Genomic DNA, 18640 nt, shown 5'->3' on the forward strand with positions numbered 1-18640 from the left:
CACGAGCGGCTCGCGAGCTCGTGAATTTTTATTTTTATTTTTTCTTTGCAAAATTTTCCAATTTTATTGATAAAATTTTAATTTTTTCCACTTTTTTGGACGAGTCGACTCGTGGGCTCGTGAGCTCGGCCCACGAGCCGCTCGTCGAGCGGGCTCGACTCGTTGGACGTGACCCCCCGCTCAGCTCGAGCTCGAGCTCGGGCTCGTCAAATAGCAGCCCACGAGCCGAGCTTTGACAAGCCGAGCCGGCCAGCCTCGAGCCGGCTCGGCCCAATTGACATCCCTACGTGAAACCGGGCCATGTGACACTCCATTACTTTAAGAAAGATGAGGTACATTTCTGAGCAAGTAGGCTCCATTGCCAGAGACGCCCATCCTTTTCATAAAATATTTGGATAAAATCCATTCAATGCGATCGTATTTGCTATTATCTAATTTTATAGTCTAATAACTCAAATTCCTATTCATTTGCCTTTTCATTGAATGCCCGAACTCAAAAGCCGTAATGGTATTGTTTATTCTCCTTATTTTTTTTAAAAAAAACTACTTTTTACAAAATATATTTTTAAAAAATGGAACTCAATTAAGGGCGAAGTTAAACAACTTTTTATCAACACATTTTTGTATTAAAATTTCTTTAACAACTCGTTTCTATCTATTGATAAACACTATTGTATAGAAATATTTCACAAATATTCTTTTAATAATTGTCGTACATTTCGTAATGATTTGTTGAGCTGTGTTTGAACTCCTTTTTCCAATGACTTGTAGAAGAAAATTTTCGTTCTATCTTTGTTTACATCGACACAAAATTTATAAAATGAGAAAAGATAGAGAAATTCTATTGCATTAAACGCAAATAAATTAAAATAATAAAAGTTGACCATTGAAATGTAGTAAAAGACTAAAAGAGGAGTAATAGAAACGGAAAACTGAAACGGAAGGAAGTGAACGGCAACGGGAATCTAGTGCCAATGAGGACCCACACACCCTGTCAAAGCAAAGGCATCAAGTCTGTCGAAATCCACTGTCAACCAACTCTTGGCCCCAACCACCCGCCTACCTCATCATTCAACATTTTCTTTTTCTTCACTCCTCGTTCGTTTCATTTCTGTATTTAATTAAGAAAGAAGAATCAAACAGGATTATGTTTAATTAGCTTTTATACACTAAACTCAAACATTTTATCAATCATGACTACGTGTTTTTATGCCTTATTTGAATTCGAGTATTGTTCGTTTAGGCTTTAATTTTGAAAATAAGAATGGATAATTATATTGTAATACTGCGTGTGAAAATCAATTCAAATATCTTAAAAGACCCCACTAACCTTTTGTAATGTGCTTACTTTGTTCCCATGAAGAAAAATAGAACGATAAACGCTTATAATCAAAACTAAACAAATTAGCATTCTTAAAACATATAAAATTTATCTTTTAAACTACCATTTTATCAGAATAAATTCAACTTGTTGATCAAACTTCCTATTTATCAAGATTGGAGCAACGTATAGCTAGATTAGTAAATCTTTCGTCGTTATATAATTTATTATCAACAGCTCTAAGCGTCTTCAAACTCTAAAGAATTGCAAAATTAAATTATCAATGAAAAACTCAAACAATAGGATCAAACCCAATTCAAAACATTAACATTCATATAGGAATTGAAAACAAGAATTCACCTTTTTTTTCCGTAGTAACTTTATAATATAAATTAGAACTTCTTTATTATGCTCTATATTAGTTTGATGGTAAATAAAAGAAATCTTGAAGTGTCTCCCTCAAATTAGGCACCTTCCGGCTTTCAAGATGACGCTGACTTGTCCTAAACACGGTACTTTTCCTCGCAAATCTCTCTAGTGATTCCTCTTTGGAATCAAACACAGGTAGATTTCAGGAGAAATTTAGAGAGAGATTTTAGAGAGCAGGTAGATTTCAGGAGAAATTTAGAGAGAGATTTTAGAGAGAGAGATGGGGGTTCCAGGAAGAACAGCAACAGCAAAAGATGGTGGCGGAGGAGTGGATTTGCTAAGTGAAAAAGCAACAAAGATGAGAGAAGCACTGCAGAAGAGCGAAACAATCACGGATAAAATGGTCTCCATTTTGGGTTCCTTTGACCACCGACTCTCTGCCCTTGAAACCGCCATGCGCCCCACCCAAGTAATTTTTCCAAAACTTGCTCTTATGTTAGATTGGGGTTATGCCCAGTTCGATTTTCTGACTGCTTTGTGATAATCAATGGAAGTCTTGAAAAGATACTGAAAAAGGAAAGAAACCCCAAGTTCTGATTCTCGATCTGATTTCTGTTACTATGTTTTTCATTTTTGTCACTATGGTGGAGTCTTGATGCTAATTTACCAGTTAGTGAACTAGGAAGAAATGTGTTTTTGAGTTGAGTTTGTTGTAAGAACTTGCCTTTGCTTATTTTTACCTTGGGGATTATAAGAAAATGTGATTTTCATAGGAAAAAGATTGCCTTATTTCGTTGTTTCTGATCACATAACAGCCAATCTTGAAATGTGAGAATGAATAAAAAATTGTGATCTGAATCCTTGTAGTTCATCAAGTCTTGTTTACAGTATTGCTGATTTTCAATTCTGCTAACTTGGATTTCTGTATCGGCAATTGCCTCTCTTTAGCATTCTAAATTAGCATTGGATTTTCCATTGGTAGATTATTACCCATGCCATTCAGAGGGTGATTTCTATGCTTTCAACTTACTTTTGGATTTATACAATATGGTATTCTCAATTCAACGCCATATGGTTACTGAGAAAACTGAGGAGCCTTCAAAGAAAGAGCAAATAAGCAATGCCACCCAAATTCTGATTTCTTGATCTTCTTTTTGTATCTTTCTTAAGTTTTGTGGTCACTAACATTGTTAGTGCCAAAACAACTGAAAAATATTCATTTTATGCCTGCTATAGTGCTCCAACTTGCCTTTGTTCATACTTTGAAATCATAAGAAAAACAGTAAACTTACAAGAAATTAAAATTTAACTGAATCAATCCTTTTGAGTCCTGCTCTCTTGTGGGGAAAAAGTGTCGATTTTGCTCTCGAAGCCAGAAAACCACTGAACTTCTGTTTTTCTTTGATAAAGTATAATCCATTGGTGAAATGTGGAGTGTGTATTTATTATGCTTCAAAATTTGAATTTTTCTTTTGTCTGTCATTTCATGGTTTTCATTGAACATTTCTTCTGAATCATATTTGATATTAATTTTGATCTTTTTGTTTATTGACAAATTAGGAGATTTGAACTTATGATCTTTGCTTGCATTTGCTTCTCCTTAGCATTTTGTGATTCTTACTCAGATTTTCCTTTTACAGATCAGGACACATGCTATTCGGAAAGCTCATGAGAACATCGATAAAACTTTAAAGGCTGCAGAAGTCATATTGTCTCAATTTGATCTTTCTGTTCAGGTTAGCATTTACTGAATATGCTATTTTCTTGCTTCTTCGTTTTGCATGCTTCGCCTCTCTCTCACAATTTGGGCTACTATTAAGTGAAATGACCTTGCTCAACTGGTTAATTACTTTTGTCTCCACATGCATCAAGTAGTAGAGCCTTTCTATCACCATGCTATCAAGATTTTTTCTCATCGGCATACATGTACATGTGTGTGTTAATTTCAAGAATGTTCAATTTTCAAGATGAACTTTTATTCCAAATGTACTCTCTGCTGTTTTTCTCACTTCAATTATATGTGTATCCACAGTAAGAATGATATCATAACCATATGTTACAACATTAAAATGGTATTTATTATATTATTTCTATTTGATACTGGGTTTTCTTATTTTCAATTTAGTGCTAGTGTCGAATCTATCTTTAGGATCCGATGTCTAGATACATATAAAAGTTATAGAATACTGTGGTCAATCCATGCACTAAATCCTTAACAAATAAGAAGTTGGCGAGTCTCTCTCTCTCTCTCTCACGTGCACACAGACAGGGTTTGTGAAAGGTGATTAAAATGTGTTACAAGGCATCGCTGTATTAGTATTGTTGGCTGAACAATTACAAGTTGGGAAAAGGCGGGTAAACTGAGAAAATAATTGAATAAGTTTCATCTAGGATCTTGATTATTGAAGACAGACAATAATGCAGAAAATTATGTGCTAAACAGCTAATGGAATCTCCCACAGAGTTTTTGGGAGTCATGCTTGCATCTTTACAGGCCATGATGAGGTATAAGAGGTGTGAAAATCATATTCTGAACAACTTCGTCCATGTTTGGCTCATTTTTATAAACCATTTATAAACACTCAAGCCACTTTTTATCCTCACTTTTCAATGGACCTACAAGTACTATCCACATATTAATCACTCATTTCATCTATTTATAAATTAAATTGTTTAATTACACTTCTAAAACATTTTTTTAGATAGAATAGGTGGATTGCCTATTGTTTCATGTTTTTCTTATCCACTCGCTTGATTTCCATATGCATATCGTTGCAAATTCCAACAAGATTTGGAAAATATTGCAATTAAAGAGACATTTTATGTAAAATTGAAATCTTAAGGATAAACATTTTATGTAAAATTGAAATCTTAAAGATAAAAGCTTTCCTTATACTGTAATGTGGTTTTTTCTGTGATGCTTGGACTCTTCATTTCGGTCGGAGGATTTGACATGGGTACGGGTATGGGATATGGGGCGGACACGGGAAAAATCAACCAGACATGGAAAATCTTGACTTGACATGTGACGAAGTTGGCTTCTTTGAATCTGAGTTCGATGAATCGTCACCAGCTACGGAGCCAGCAGCTGGTGATGTGGTGCAACAGCTAGTGCTGCTCTGCTCGAATTTATAGGCTGGAGGACGAATACTTGCAGAGGACACTGTCATCGCTAGTCGCGCGAAGTGAAGAATAGGGAAAGGCAAACATGATGAGTTTGTTGGGCTTTTTTTTAATTGTGGTCCTTTTGTTGGGGTGGGTCTTTTTTAAAATATTAGGCCCATTATTTGCTGCTGAGGTTAATTATAATTAGAAATCCATTTTGCCCCATCCCCATATGATACGACATCAGTTGGAAGTTGGAGTTTGATTAGGAAGATTTTCATTTGAGGTGACCATACTTTGATTAAATTTACATTTGAGTCATTCAACCTTTTTTCTGACTAAAATTCATCTAACTATTATTTAACTTTTTACATGTGAATTTTTGGAAAAAAATGAAGTTTGAAAGACGTATCCACGTACCTGTGCCCAAAATTTGGACTATTTTTTATTATATCCCCATATTCTACACTTTAAAAAATAAAAGATCCGACACTTAGATATGTAACCATACCTGATACTCATACCCGAGTCTGAGCATCATAGGTTTTTTTAAATCAAGTTTTTGTAGGATTGCATATGAATTGCATGCTTTAGCCGCGTTTGAGTCAACCTATGTAAAGATAAAACTCGGGCACGATGTTCTTACTTCATTTTCTAGGTTGGTTTATCCGCTCATAATGATTGTAGAGTCTTTCCATATTGGAAGGATTGGAGGTTTAATAGTAGTCACATCAAGTCCTCCCCCTCTTACTAAGGATAGCTAGCGAGAGGAATATTTATGATTATCCATGAAAGAAGGCTGGATGGAATTCAACAAACACGAATACAAAAGATTCATAGGGACCTTCAAAAACAAGGGATAGAGAACTTAATTTACTCTATGTGAAAGTTTGCCTTGACGCATATGGATATATAACTTTGGCACCTAGTTTCTTAAGTCCTTTAACATGATATTCTCTTTACTTTTGTTACATTTGAACCAAACAAGTCATTCCCAATGAACTTTGGGGGGTTTAATCCTAGAGGATTACCCAGCATTTTGGTCATATTGGAAATACTATTATTCTTGATATTTGAAGCGTATCTTTCCCCATATTATCATGCAGGGCTTTTTTTATCTTAGCTACAAAAATTTAATGTTGAAAACAGGTTGTTGATGTTTGTGGATGAGGTACTAGGTTTATAGATGGAGGATAGAGTGACAGGAATATGATTGGATTAATTGAACTTTGGCTGTAGAAATGCAAATTAAAAAACAAGGGAGGTAATATGAGAAGAAAAATAGTAGGAAAGAAGTTTCGAAGATCCAGGAGTATTTATGCTCTTTATTCTACCACCATAACAAGTGATATAGTGGATTTCGTAAATGTTGGGGAATGAGGACACTGGATTTTATGAATTGTTCAATGACCAAATCAAACAGTTTGCAATACACTGGGAATCCAACAAAAAGAAACTTGGGGCCAAATCCTATTTTCACTCCACTGCTCCAGCCCAATGAAAAGCTGCTAGGCAAAATGACCATACTACTTTTAACAATAAATAATAAATAAAAAATTTAAACACTTAGGAGTAAATTTTATTTCTTAATGTTTGTTGATACATGTAAATTACAATGAAGAAATTTCTGTTTAATATTTGGTGTAATTATGGTTTGATGCTTTACTTTATCATTATATAGAGAATGCTGTACTCTACCAAAAAGGACCGGTGATGCAATTTTATTGTAAAGATTTCCTAGATTTCCCGAATTATGGAAATACAGGGATACTGGTTCAACTCATGGGTTTGCTAAGGACTTCTAATATAAACAAGTATTTTTTAAAATAGAGAAATAATGCATACACAACTATATGTTTGGAAAGTTAAAACATGCTATAAGTTCACAATGCATCATGCTATGCACACTAACATAGTTATAAAAAGATGAAAAATGAAAAATGCTAATTTTCATCCTTTTTGGCATATAAAATTCAGTTATGCTATTCCTTTTCTTTTTTTGTTTTTTTGGGTTGTAGACATGTCTAATCATTATTTAGTCCCCATTTGGTTTAGAGAAAAATAAGATTTTTAGTAGATTTAGATAAAAGTTGATGGAATGTGTGGTTGAAAAGTTGTAATTCTCATAAAAAGTACGGTTAAAATTTAATTGTTGATTTAAACTTGCATTTTGATTAGCATTTTAGCTGAACCAAACATGGGCTTAATTTTTTAAATCTTTTATCATTCGAATTTACGGTTCAAATTTTGAATAGTGGCACATAGTATGTTCCATAATGTGCCATTTCAATTTTTGTCTTGATGTTTCTTTCATGTGCATATTGTTTTATTAAAATCAACTTATTAAGATTGTCGTTTCAATTCATTTCTCATTGTTTGCTTTTTATTATCTAAAACAATATTTAAAAAGGCTCACTTGGATACTGAGTTGTTTTACCTTTGTGAGGCTAGGGGTGAGCTGATGCCTGAGGCAAACTACTAAAATAATTCAATACAACATAAAAAATGCAAAAATATGCTAATAATAAACCATAAAGCATCTTAAAATCTATAATAAATTTAATTACCATAATTAAAAGTCTAGCTTGCTAAGAGAATGAATGCTCAATACAATTGGTGTACCCAAAATCATGTCCATAAGGTTCTATTTATAGATGTAGAAAGGGTGCAAATGAAGTAGTGTGGGCAAAAACCTGCATCATTTCAAAAAGTCGCAACACTTCATTTCTTCCAACTTTGGTCCGTAATTTCTCATTCATTCGGAATTGGTTTCGAGATTCCAAATATACCACGACAATCTACTCGATGAGTAGAATAAGTTGGTCTATTTACTTTAGTAATTTAACAATAAATATAAAATCCCTAAAAATAAAATAAAGGTTAGATCCAAAGTACTTCATGTCTTCATCATGTTATACAATTGCATTATCCATATCTTCAAAAATGATTTGAAGATTTAAATACACGACAAAAATTGCAAGTTTGAACTTCGGATAAATTACAGCATAGCGTGCAAACAAAGTAACAAACATCACAAAATGTAACACTTTATGTTGTAAATCTTCAAGTGTCGCCATCTTCTTCTAGAATGTCTATATCAGACTCCTTAAAAATTGATGACTGTAAAAGTTATTATTAGTAAGACAAATGATGTATTTAAGTATTTATATTGACGTCCATTTAAAGAAAAATCAATTTACCTCATCTTCAATATCAGTGTCACTCAGCTGTGTACAACATCCAGAGTACGATGTAGGTGATGAATTTTCTAACAATAAATAAAACTTGTTAGTAGTGAAGAAATAACAAAAATAACAATTATGAAAAACACGGATAATTGTATTTTTCGTACCATGAATGTCAGTCCATAACTAATCTCTAGCACACATCAAAGCCTCTAAAGTTTTTGGATGAATCCTAAATTTGTGTGGACTAACAAATTTACCACCGGTACCGAATGCAAACTCTGACACCACTGTAGATACTGGGATAGTTAAAATATCTCTTGTAAATTTTTGCAAACAAGGATATTTTGTTGAATTTGCATTCCACCATGCTAATATGTCAAAATCATTCGATCTAGGTAATAGAGGCTCGTCCAAGAAAATATCAAGCTTTGACTTCGTACTATCAGTACTGGTGGTATGGAAACAAATAAATCAAATTGTACCAACCGATCTTTTTTGTTTATAGACGAAGATGCCTCGGTTTGGGTTGACAATTGAGTTACGTTCCTACTTGATCCATGTCTTGTTTTGTACTCATTTAGCAACTTGTGACAAAATTTTCTAATCTTTTCAATCTCAAGATCCGAAACTTCATTTCCATAAATCATTGGAAAATAATGTACAACCAACTTCATTTTAAATCTTGGATCCAACATACCAGTTGCTGCCAAAATTCCATGAATTTTGCTCCAATATTTTTCAAACCTGTTAATCATACTTGAAGCCATCAATTTGATTTCCTCACAAGGAGACTTCATCCAATCGTAAATTGACAAATTTATCTAACAAATATTAGAAAAATAAAGATTTGATGTTGGGTACTTAGTCCCAGAAAATATTTCAGTCACTTCAAAAAATACCTCCAACCTTTCACATTTCTCGCTCGCCAATTTCCAATCTTCATCACTGGGCAAACATCTATATTGTGACTACTGTAAAGCACTATAAAGCATTAAGTATGTAGAGTTCCACCTAGTTTTGCAATCAAGTGCTAACTTTTTGGAGCAAGAGAGTTTCAACTGACGTGCAAAATTCTCAAATTTTTCTATTCTTTTTGGAGTTGTTGTCCAATATGCAACAGTATCACGAATTTTCTCAACACTCGAGTTAATGATCTCCAAACCATCTTTGACTATCAAGTTCAATATGTGTGCACAACGCATGTGGAAAAAATCACCACTTAACAAAAGTGAACTACTAGAAAGCTTATCTAGTGGAATGTTGATCATAGCATCATTTGTAGTACAATTATCGACAGTCAAAGTAGACAACTTACGATCGATATTCCAATCCAATAAGCAGTCCATCAATGATGTACTCAGTGCCTCAGACGTGTGCGGACATGGCACATATATGAACCTATATTTAAAATAAAAGCAACATAATTACAACAATAATAATTTTAAATATTACATCAAAATAAGCTAATTAATTTATGCAATATCAAAGTACCTCATAATTCGACTTTGAAGTTTCCAATCTTCATCTATAAAATGCGCAGTGATGGCCATGAATCCTTTTTTCTGATTAGAAGTCTACATGTCTGTAGTGATTGCAATTTTGCCTTTGTTCTTCTCCAATAAGCTCATCACTTTCAATTTCTCGTAATCATATATTTTCAATATTTCATTCTTTATAGTATTATGAGAAACGTTCTTAAACAACGGTTGCAAAGTATTCGTGAATCTTCTAAATCCAATATGTTCAACCATTGAAAGTAGATACTCATGCAATATTATCATAGTTCCAAGTTCCCTCTTAGCATTATCTTGATCAAAGGAGTAAGTACCCATTGAAACCTTCCCATAAACTTCCTTTAATGGATTCAATATTGTCTGCCTAATGTCTTTTTTATTTCGGCGTGGACATCTTTTCATATGTTCATGCAAATGTTTTGTCCCATTCTTACTTCTAGCCCCTAATTGTTTTTCACGGTAATTACAAATTGCCTTGTCATCCCCGTTAATGACTCTTTTTTTTTTTTGAAGTGATTCCAAACTGCCGAAGTTAATTTCCTTTTCTTACCTTGTCCACTATACTCCTCCTCATCACACAAGTCTATTAGACCTTGTTGTGTGTTTGCCTAAGACTGACTAGGTAAACCTCCATTGGATAGACTATTACTTGATCGTAGTGGAGTACTTTCAATGCTCGGTACTGGTGTACAATACTGTAATCCAGACATCTGAAATGAATAATGAAGACAATTACTTCCTACAGCATACATAACAATTACTTTAAAGATAGGGGAACCCCAAGATAAAGGATGTAAACTCAACAGAAGTATAAAACCATGTAGAACATAGAAATAATATTAAGTGGGTGGGATCCAATATATTAAGCTTTATATTCCAAATAAATTAAAGCTGAAAAAATAAATTAAGATTTATTCCCATTATATTAAGAGTTGACTACAAGTAACAAGAATCCTGTTTCATTTTTCCTTTATGTTTAGTTCATCATACAATAATAAAAATAAGACAAAACTTCCTATAAATGTTTAGTTCTAAAAGTTGAGTTAAAGCGTGCAGAATTTAACCTTTTGCGTGTGGTTTGGACTCATTCGTGAGAACTATCAAAAATGGCGTTAACTCTTCTAATTTCTATCCCCATTACTATGAACAGCTTTTCTTACAAAACATTTCATTTTAATAACTTATTTTTCTTTCTTATAAGTAAAAAATTAACTTAACGTTGAGTTAAATTATTTAATTAAACTTTGTATATCAAAAAATTATTTTAAAACTTATAAGTAATTTTCTCAATCTTAGACAAAGATGCACATCATAACGTCTGATCTATGTTATATATTATCTTCGTACATAATGTCATATTTTCATTTTATATCTGATTTTCAATCAAGTTTAACCATTAATTCAGTGATTTGACTGAATAAAGAGGCAGATCATATTTGATAACTATGATTTATTACATCTCTATATGTAAATAAGAACAATTTACATTGTCATATTCAAAAATACATCTTCTTGTGATGGTTCCCAGCAAATTATATAAAGTTGATAAGAGTTTTTAGTCAATTAGAACCCCAACTTCTTATCTTCAATAAATTAGTTGGATATAAATTGACAAAATTGAAGGGAAAAAAATCCAATTATTTTGACGGCAAGAGCACTTGATGGACTGCAAAATATGTAAATTAATCTCCAAAGAACACACCATTGCAAAAGCTACTAACCTTTTAGGTAATAAATGAATCCCCAAAACACTTTTGAGTCTTTGACGGCAACAGGAGTCGACGACGGCTTTTTGTGGATGGAAAAAATCTCTCAAACCTAAATGCCTAATTTGGTTTGGTAAATGGTGGTGATCGGTATTTGGTATTTGGGTTGGGTCTAGGCTGAGTAAAAATATTTTGGTTTAGAGGATATTTGGCAGCCTGTAAATTGTAATATTTCAAAAATTAAAATTAAAAATTATATTTTGAATGGGGGTGGGGCTATTGATACCTGCCTCGGGTCAAGGTTTCCCGCCCCGCCCCGCCCCGATGACCCAGCGGGTAATCGGGGTGGGGCCCCTCGGGTATTGGGTTTAACGGGGTTTTTTGCCATCCCTAGTGGATAATGATGATATTAATGAATCGGAAATACTGGAAAGCATGGACCTCTCATTAGCATATAAAAGATCATAATCTTGCATTATTTGTGCTTGGTAGTGAAGTCAAAATTGATTCAGGACCTATGTTCCACTCTATATGAGCCACATGCACAATAGTCAGTTTTCCCTTACTCTTTAGACTTAATTACTATATGCAGGATGCTTGTCATTTATTATTACATATTGTATATCAACCAAGTTATGCTTGTTATTTATTCTCATATATTGAATACGAACCTAAATACATGATACTTCACCTTTATTTCGTGTTAGTTGTTCGTATGTTAAATTAAATTTCTGCTTATGCAGCAAACCTGTTGAATACGAACCAAAATTCATGTATTAAATTAAATTTCGCATTCTCATATATTGAATACGAACCTAAATACATGATACTTCACCTTTATTTCGTGTTAGTTTTTCGTATGTTAAATTAAATTTCTGCTTATGCAGCAAACCTGTTGAACCTGAACGGCTCTTTGAGTGCCTTCCCAATTCTATGCGACCATCATCTGGATCACCTGGAGATCAGGCTGATTCCAGTGGAAAGTTTCCATCATCCCACAGTCATTCTGAGCATCAAAATAATGAAGAAAATTCTGCATACACAACACCGACTCTTATTCCACCCCGGATTCTGCCATTGTTGCATGATTTAGCACTACAGATGGTTCAGGCTGGTAATCAGCAACAGTTACTGATAATATACAGGCGAGTAATAGAATTGGCTTCACAAGTAATATTCTTTCAGTCATGAGCAGGTCAGAAGAATAAGCTGAAAGGTTTAGTGTGTCTTATTCCCATGATATAATTGGCGATGTGCTACTTTCTTCTTTTTTCCTATAATTCTGGCATTTGGTTATCAGTTTGACAATTGAAGTGTTCTGGGAGTATGAGAAAATCACTTGATCATGGTGTTCGGCTGCCATATATCCTTGGTTCTCACATCTCCTTTTATTTCACAATGGTCTCAAACTGATAGATCACAGAAGAAGCAATAAACACGTTCTAAGAAATCAAATTAGAACCTTCATCGACAAGGCACATTTTCCTTATTTATTTTGTTATTTCATGTAGGGAAGCTCGTTCTTCAGTTTTGGAAGAAAGCCTTCGCAAATTGGGAGTAGAAAAGCTTAGCAAAGACGATGTTCAGAAGATGCAATGGGAAGTTTTGGAAGCTAAGATTGGAAACTGGATACATTTTATGAGGATTGCTGTATGTTCTCTCTGAAATGTTCGTGCATATTTGAAATTTTTGTTTGAGAATCTAATTATTTCCAAACAGGTCAAGTTGCTGTTTGCTGGCGAACGTAAAGTTTGTGATCAAATTTTTGAAGGCTTCCATCCCCTTATGGATCAGTGCTTTGCTGAAGTTACTTCCGGGAGTGTGGCAGTGCTACTGAGCTTTGGAGATGCAATTGCCAAAAGCAAAAGATCCCCTGAAAAGTTATTTGTGCTTCTAGATATGTATGAAATAATGCGAGAAATTCACTCAGAGGTATGGGACATTTTCTTTTGTGCAATAAATTCCTCATATACAATGAGAACTATGAGGTTGGAAAATCTCTTATTAGCTCTAAATTTTACTAAAAAACGTATTCAAAATATGTAGATGTTTTAGCTTGGTTTTAAAGAAAATATTTCTTGAGATTCCAAATTGCTCGTGTGTCTATATGTATCAAGTATTTATTATACTCTCTTCATCATAGTTCAATGTCAATCCTACAACCTTAGATAAATTTACGCCCTGAAAACACTATTATGTGACTTGATGGAATGCTAATGAAATTGGAGCTGAATTTTGGCAGATCGAAACACTTTTTAGAGGTAAACCCTGCAATGATATCAGAGAATCGGCCTTGGGTTTGACAAAGAGGCTTGCACAGACAGCACAAGAGACTTTTGGCGACTTCGAAGAAGCAGTTGAAAAAGATGCTACAAAAACTGCCGTAGCAGATGGAACGGTTCATCCTTTGACAAGCTATGTGATAAACTATGTGAAATTCCTGTTTGAGTATGTCAACTCTAAAACCCTGCCTTTTAAATACTTAGTGCTTGTTTGGGCTTCATTATTATCTTCTTATAATTTGAAGTGAAAGTCAAACATTAATTTTAACCACACATTTACAATTTCTACCCACTTATTATTCACATTTTGTGGGACTCTTTATTCCTCGTCACTATATTCTCATTAAAATGAAACCAATACAAGAACTTATTTGGAACTAAATTAGAAAGTCAATAGGTTACTGCAAGTCAGCATGATAATAAATACTGCTATATCCACTTCCTCCTGTGGGTGTGTTCTATATTTTAACTTTCTCTCGGAAAATAGATTACTATTTAGTTGATATACTGATACCACGCTGCGACGCCCCGAACTTAAGCTTCGAGGGTCACGTACTAAACATAATAGCTTCAGTCTTTGGTACATGTTTTTACATAATACCATAAGAAAACAGATGGAAAAACAGTCATCGAACAAAACATACAAAAGGAAACTTTCGATGCAAAACATCTTTGTCCTTAATCCATCATCGCTTATGCCAGCTAACTTCCATCAATCCAACGATCATGGATCTGAAAATTTAGTATAAAATACTATGAGTATAAGAAATACTCAGTAAGATATCATGCTTGAATTTTATCATGATAATACTACACAAAAGAATGCAATCAAACACATACATGCACCTTCCGGCTTGCTGGTGTCCTTCGGACTTGTCCTAAGGCATAAATAGATATCTAACTTTGTGGACTTGTCCACCATATGCATATTATGGCTTTTCATGCATAACTTAAGCATAAATATTACCATGAAAATCATACCCCTTAAGCATAAAAAGTATCTTACCGTAAAATTTGAAGAAACTTCGATTGAGATATGAATTGAAAGTACTAGGCTTTACTTCCTTTTCCTTTCCTTTCTTATTTTCGATTTTCCTCTCTATTTGTGTGTGCAAATGTTTTACAAACTGAAGGAAATTTTTCTCTATGACAATGGATATGAATATATATATAAGGATAAGGATAATGGATTGATATTTTTCTTCCTTTTTCCAATCTCCACCGCCTCACCTCTTTTTTCTTCCATTTTCTATTTTTTTTTTCAATCTTGCTTCTACACATGTTTGGTCTATTACATAAGTGTATGGTGATGATAAATGACAAGTGGGTTAATTATAGGGTAATAAGTGGCCCAAAATTCTAGATTTACAAAGGAAGTCTCTCATTTTCCAAATAATAGAACCTAATCCCCCTACCTTTCATTATTAGCAAAGTGTATCCCAAATTTAAATTTGTATCCAACCTACATATTCAAATATTGTAGATTGTAAAATAGATCCCAATAAAATAATTTAATCATTTAGTTTTTTTTGAAGTCCTAACAAGATAATCCACTTCATTCAAACTCAAACTTGACTTGAATTTCGACTACTAATAATCACTTCATGTATACACAACATTTAGCACTTCATGCTTGCATTCATTAGCTACCTCTAGCATTAACCACTACAAAGGTGGTGCCCCCTTTTTCTTGTGGCCAAAAATAATATTGAAAGTTAAATCGTTATCCTAAAAGAAATTTAAACGAGCATAAAATTTCGGAGTATTACATCCCTCCTCCCTTAAAAAAAATTTCATCCTCGAAATTACCTTGAACTTAGTTGAAAAGTTCTGGATACATGGTCTTGATTTCCTCTTCTCTTTCCCAAGTTGATTCTTCGACATTATGGTTCCTCCACTGAACTCTCACTAACGGAATTTCTTTGTCCTTAATTGTTGGATTCTGCGATCCAATATTGCTACTAATTTTTCCTCATATGTCATGTTTTGTTTGATATCCAATGGTTGATAACTAACCACATGACTTTGATCTGACACATATTGTCGAAGCATTGACACGTGGAACACATCATGAATTGCTGATAGATCTGGGCTGCCTTGATTCTAGTTCTTATTTTATCAACAGCTTGACTAGTTTCTTCAATTATTTCGGGTCCTAAAACTCTTCGTTCCCCTACATCATCCCAATACAGGGGAGCTCTACATCTCCTGCCATAAAGAGCTTCGTAAGGTGCCATCTTTATCGTAGCTTGATAACTATTATTATAGGCAAACTCTACCAGTGGTACATAATTTTCCCAACTGCCCCCTAAATCAAGGACGCATGCACGCAGCATATCCTCCAAAGTTTGTATAGTCCTCTCCGATTGTCCATCAGTTTGTGGATGAAAGGCTGTGCTGAAATTTAACTTGGTTCCCATAGATTCTTGCAAACTTTTCCAAAATTTTGAGATAAATCTTGGATCTCTATCCGATACAATTGAGGCTGGGATACCATGCAAATGGATGACCTCTTTGATGTATAACCGTGCGTATTGATCCATACTAAAATTCATTCTTACAGGTAGAAAATGAGCTGACTTTGTTAACCGATCCACTATAACCCACATAGCATCATTTCCCCTAGCTGATTTTGGGAAACCCATGACAAAATCCATAGTTATATGCTCCCATTTCCATTGTGGAATTGTGAATGGTTCCAACAATCCAGATGGCTTTTGATGTTCGGCTTTCACTTGTTGACAAGTCATGCACCTCCTGACAAAAAGACCTTTATACCGTTTCATATTTCTCCACCAAAACATACTCCTTAGATCACGATACATTTTTGTACCTCCTGGATGGGCAGTATATGGAGTTAAGTGTGCTTCTTCAAGAATTTCTTTCCTCAATCACTCATCTTTCGGCACACACAACCTTCCCTTAAAGAGTAAGACTTTATCACTACCTAATTCAAAATCCTTTCGCTTGCTAGTACCAACTTCAGATTTGATCTTTTGCAAGAAAGAGTCACCATCTTGTGCTAATCTTATTCGATCTCTAAGTGTTGGTCGAATCGTTAGAGCCGCTATCCTGATGATAGTTTGGGTTGGTGGAACAATTACTTCTAGATGTAAGTTGTCGAAATCCTTTAACAACTGATCCTGCGTAGTGATTTGTACTGCTAATTGTCCAACTGCCTTTCTGCTAAAAGCGTCAGCTACTACATTAGCTTTATTAGGATGGTAAAGGATAGTGCAATCATAATCCTTTACTAACTCTAACCATCTCCTCTGCCTCATATTTAATTCCTTTTGGGTGAAAAAATTCTTCAAACTCTTATGATCAGTATAAATGTCACACTTATTTCCATATAAGTAATGACGCCATATCTTGAGGGCATGAACTACCGCAGCCAATTCTAGATCATGGGTTGGGTAGTTTCGTTCATATTGCTTCAATTGTCTGGAAGCGTAGGCTATCACCTTTCCTTTCTGCATCAGAACACATCCTATGCCTTGTTTCGAAGCATCACTATATATAACGAATCCTTCTGGTCCGTCAGGTATTGTTAACACTGGAGCTGTGACTAATCTTCATTTCAGCTCTTGGAAGCTTTGTTCACATTTCTCTGACCATTGAAATTTTATCCCTTTTCGAGTCAATTGGGTTAATGGTCCTGCTATTTTGGAAAATCCCTCGATAAATCTTCTATAGTAACCAGTCAATCCCAAGAAACTACGTATTTCTCTAACATTGGTTGGTCTTACCCAATTATTTACTGCTTCCACTTTAGTTGGGTCTACTTCAATTCCTCGTGCTGTGATTACGTGCCCCAGAAAACCTATTTTATTCAACCAGAATTCACATTTCTTGAATTTGGCATAGAGCTTCTCTTTTCTTAGAGTTTCTAAGACAATCATGAGATGTTTCTCGTGTTCTTCATTATTCTTCGAATAGATTAAGATGTCATCAATGAAAACTATAACAAATTGGTCTAAGTATTCATGGAATACTCTGTTCATTAAATCCATAAATACTGCCGGGGCATTAGTTAATCCAAAAGGCATCACCAGAAATTCATAGTGACCATAACGCGTCCTAAAAGCCGTCTTAGGGATATCGCCTGACTTCAATTGGTGATATCCTGATTTTAGATCGATCTTTGAAAATACTGTAGCCCCCTTAAGCTGATCAAACAAATCTTCTATTCTTGGAAGTGGATATTTATTTTTGATAGTGAGGCGATTCAATTCTCGATAGTCAATGCACAGCCTCATTGTTCCATCCTTCTGTTTCACAAATAACACAGGTGCACCCCAAGGTGATACACTTGATTTAATGAAACCCTTATCGAGAAGCTCCTTCAACTGTACCTTCAGCTCTTGCAGTTCCATCGGTGCCATACGATATGGAGCCTTTGAAATAGGTATTGCTCTTGGTACCAAATCGATGGTAAACTCTACTTGCCTGTCTGGTGGTACACCTAGAAGGTTTTCATCCACAAACTGATGGACAATCGGAGAGGACTATATAGACTTTGGAGGATATGCTGCGTGCATGCGTCCTTGATTTAGGGGGCAGTTGGGAAAATTATGTACCACTGGTAGAGTTTGCTTATAATAATAGCTATCAAGTTACAATAAAGATGGCACCTTACGAAGCTCTTTATGGCAGAAGATGTAGAGCCCCCCTTTATTGGGATGAAGTAGGGGAACGAAGAGTTTTAAGACCCGAAATAATTGAGGAAACTAGTCGAGCGGTTGATAAAATAAGAGCTAGAATCAAGGCAGCCCAGGACCGACAAAAGAGTGATGCCGATAAAAGGAGAAAAGATTTGGCATTTAATGTTGGTGATAAAGTTTTCTTAAAAGTGACACCGATGAAGGGAGTTCTTCGTTTTGGGAAGAAAGGAAAACTTCGACCAAGATTCGTAGGTCCTTTTGAAATTTTACAGAAAGTTGGAAATGCAGCCTATCGAATCGCTCTACCACCGGATTTGTAAGCAATTCATGATGTGTTCCACGTGTCAATGCTTCGGCAATATGTGTCAGATCCAAGTCATGTGGTTAGTTATCAACCATTGGATATCAAACAAAATATGACATATGAGGAAAAATCAGTAGCAATATTGGATCGTAGAATCCAACAATTAAGGACAAAAGAAATTCCGTTA

At 34.6% G+C, this 18640-nt stretch overlaps 1 protein-coding gene across 1 annotated transcript in view; it reads left to right on the forward strand.

Moving 5' to 3' along the window:
- The first annotated feature begins 1770 nt into the window (after positions 1-1770).
- The window catches only part of LOC111383925 (exocyst complex component EXO70A1-like), a 23335-nt gene continuing 6465 nt past the window's right edge, over positions 1771-18640 (forward strand). Inside the window, exons 1-10 of the mRNA XM_023008121.1 lie at positions 1771-1924; positions 1961-2159; positions 3331-3426; positions 4134-4195; positions 5945-5973; positions 6477-6609; positions 12055-12348; positions 12715-12853; positions 12923-13135; positions 13446-13651. Coding sequence (XP_022863889.1) covers positions 1971-2159; positions 3331-3426; positions 4134-4195; positions 5945-5973; positions 6477-6609; positions 12055-12348; positions 12715-12853; positions 12923-13135; positions 13446-13651 — 1361 coding nt within the window. The 5' untranslated portion in view covers positions 1771-1924; positions 1961-1970. The remainder of the gene's footprint in view (positions 1925-1960; positions 2160-3330; positions 3427-4133; positions 4196-5944; positions 5974-6476; positions 6610-12054; positions 12349-12714; positions 12854-12922; positions 13136-13445; positions 13652-18640) is intronic.

Source organism: Olea europaea, unplaced genomic scaffold, assembly GCF_002742605.1.
Source record: "Olea europaea var. sylvestris unplaced genomic scaffold, O_europaea_v1 scaffold279, whole genome shotgun sequence".
Classification (NCBI taxonomy): Eukaryota; Viridiplantae; Streptophyta; class Magnoliopsida; order Lamiales; family Oleaceae; genus Olea; species Olea europaea.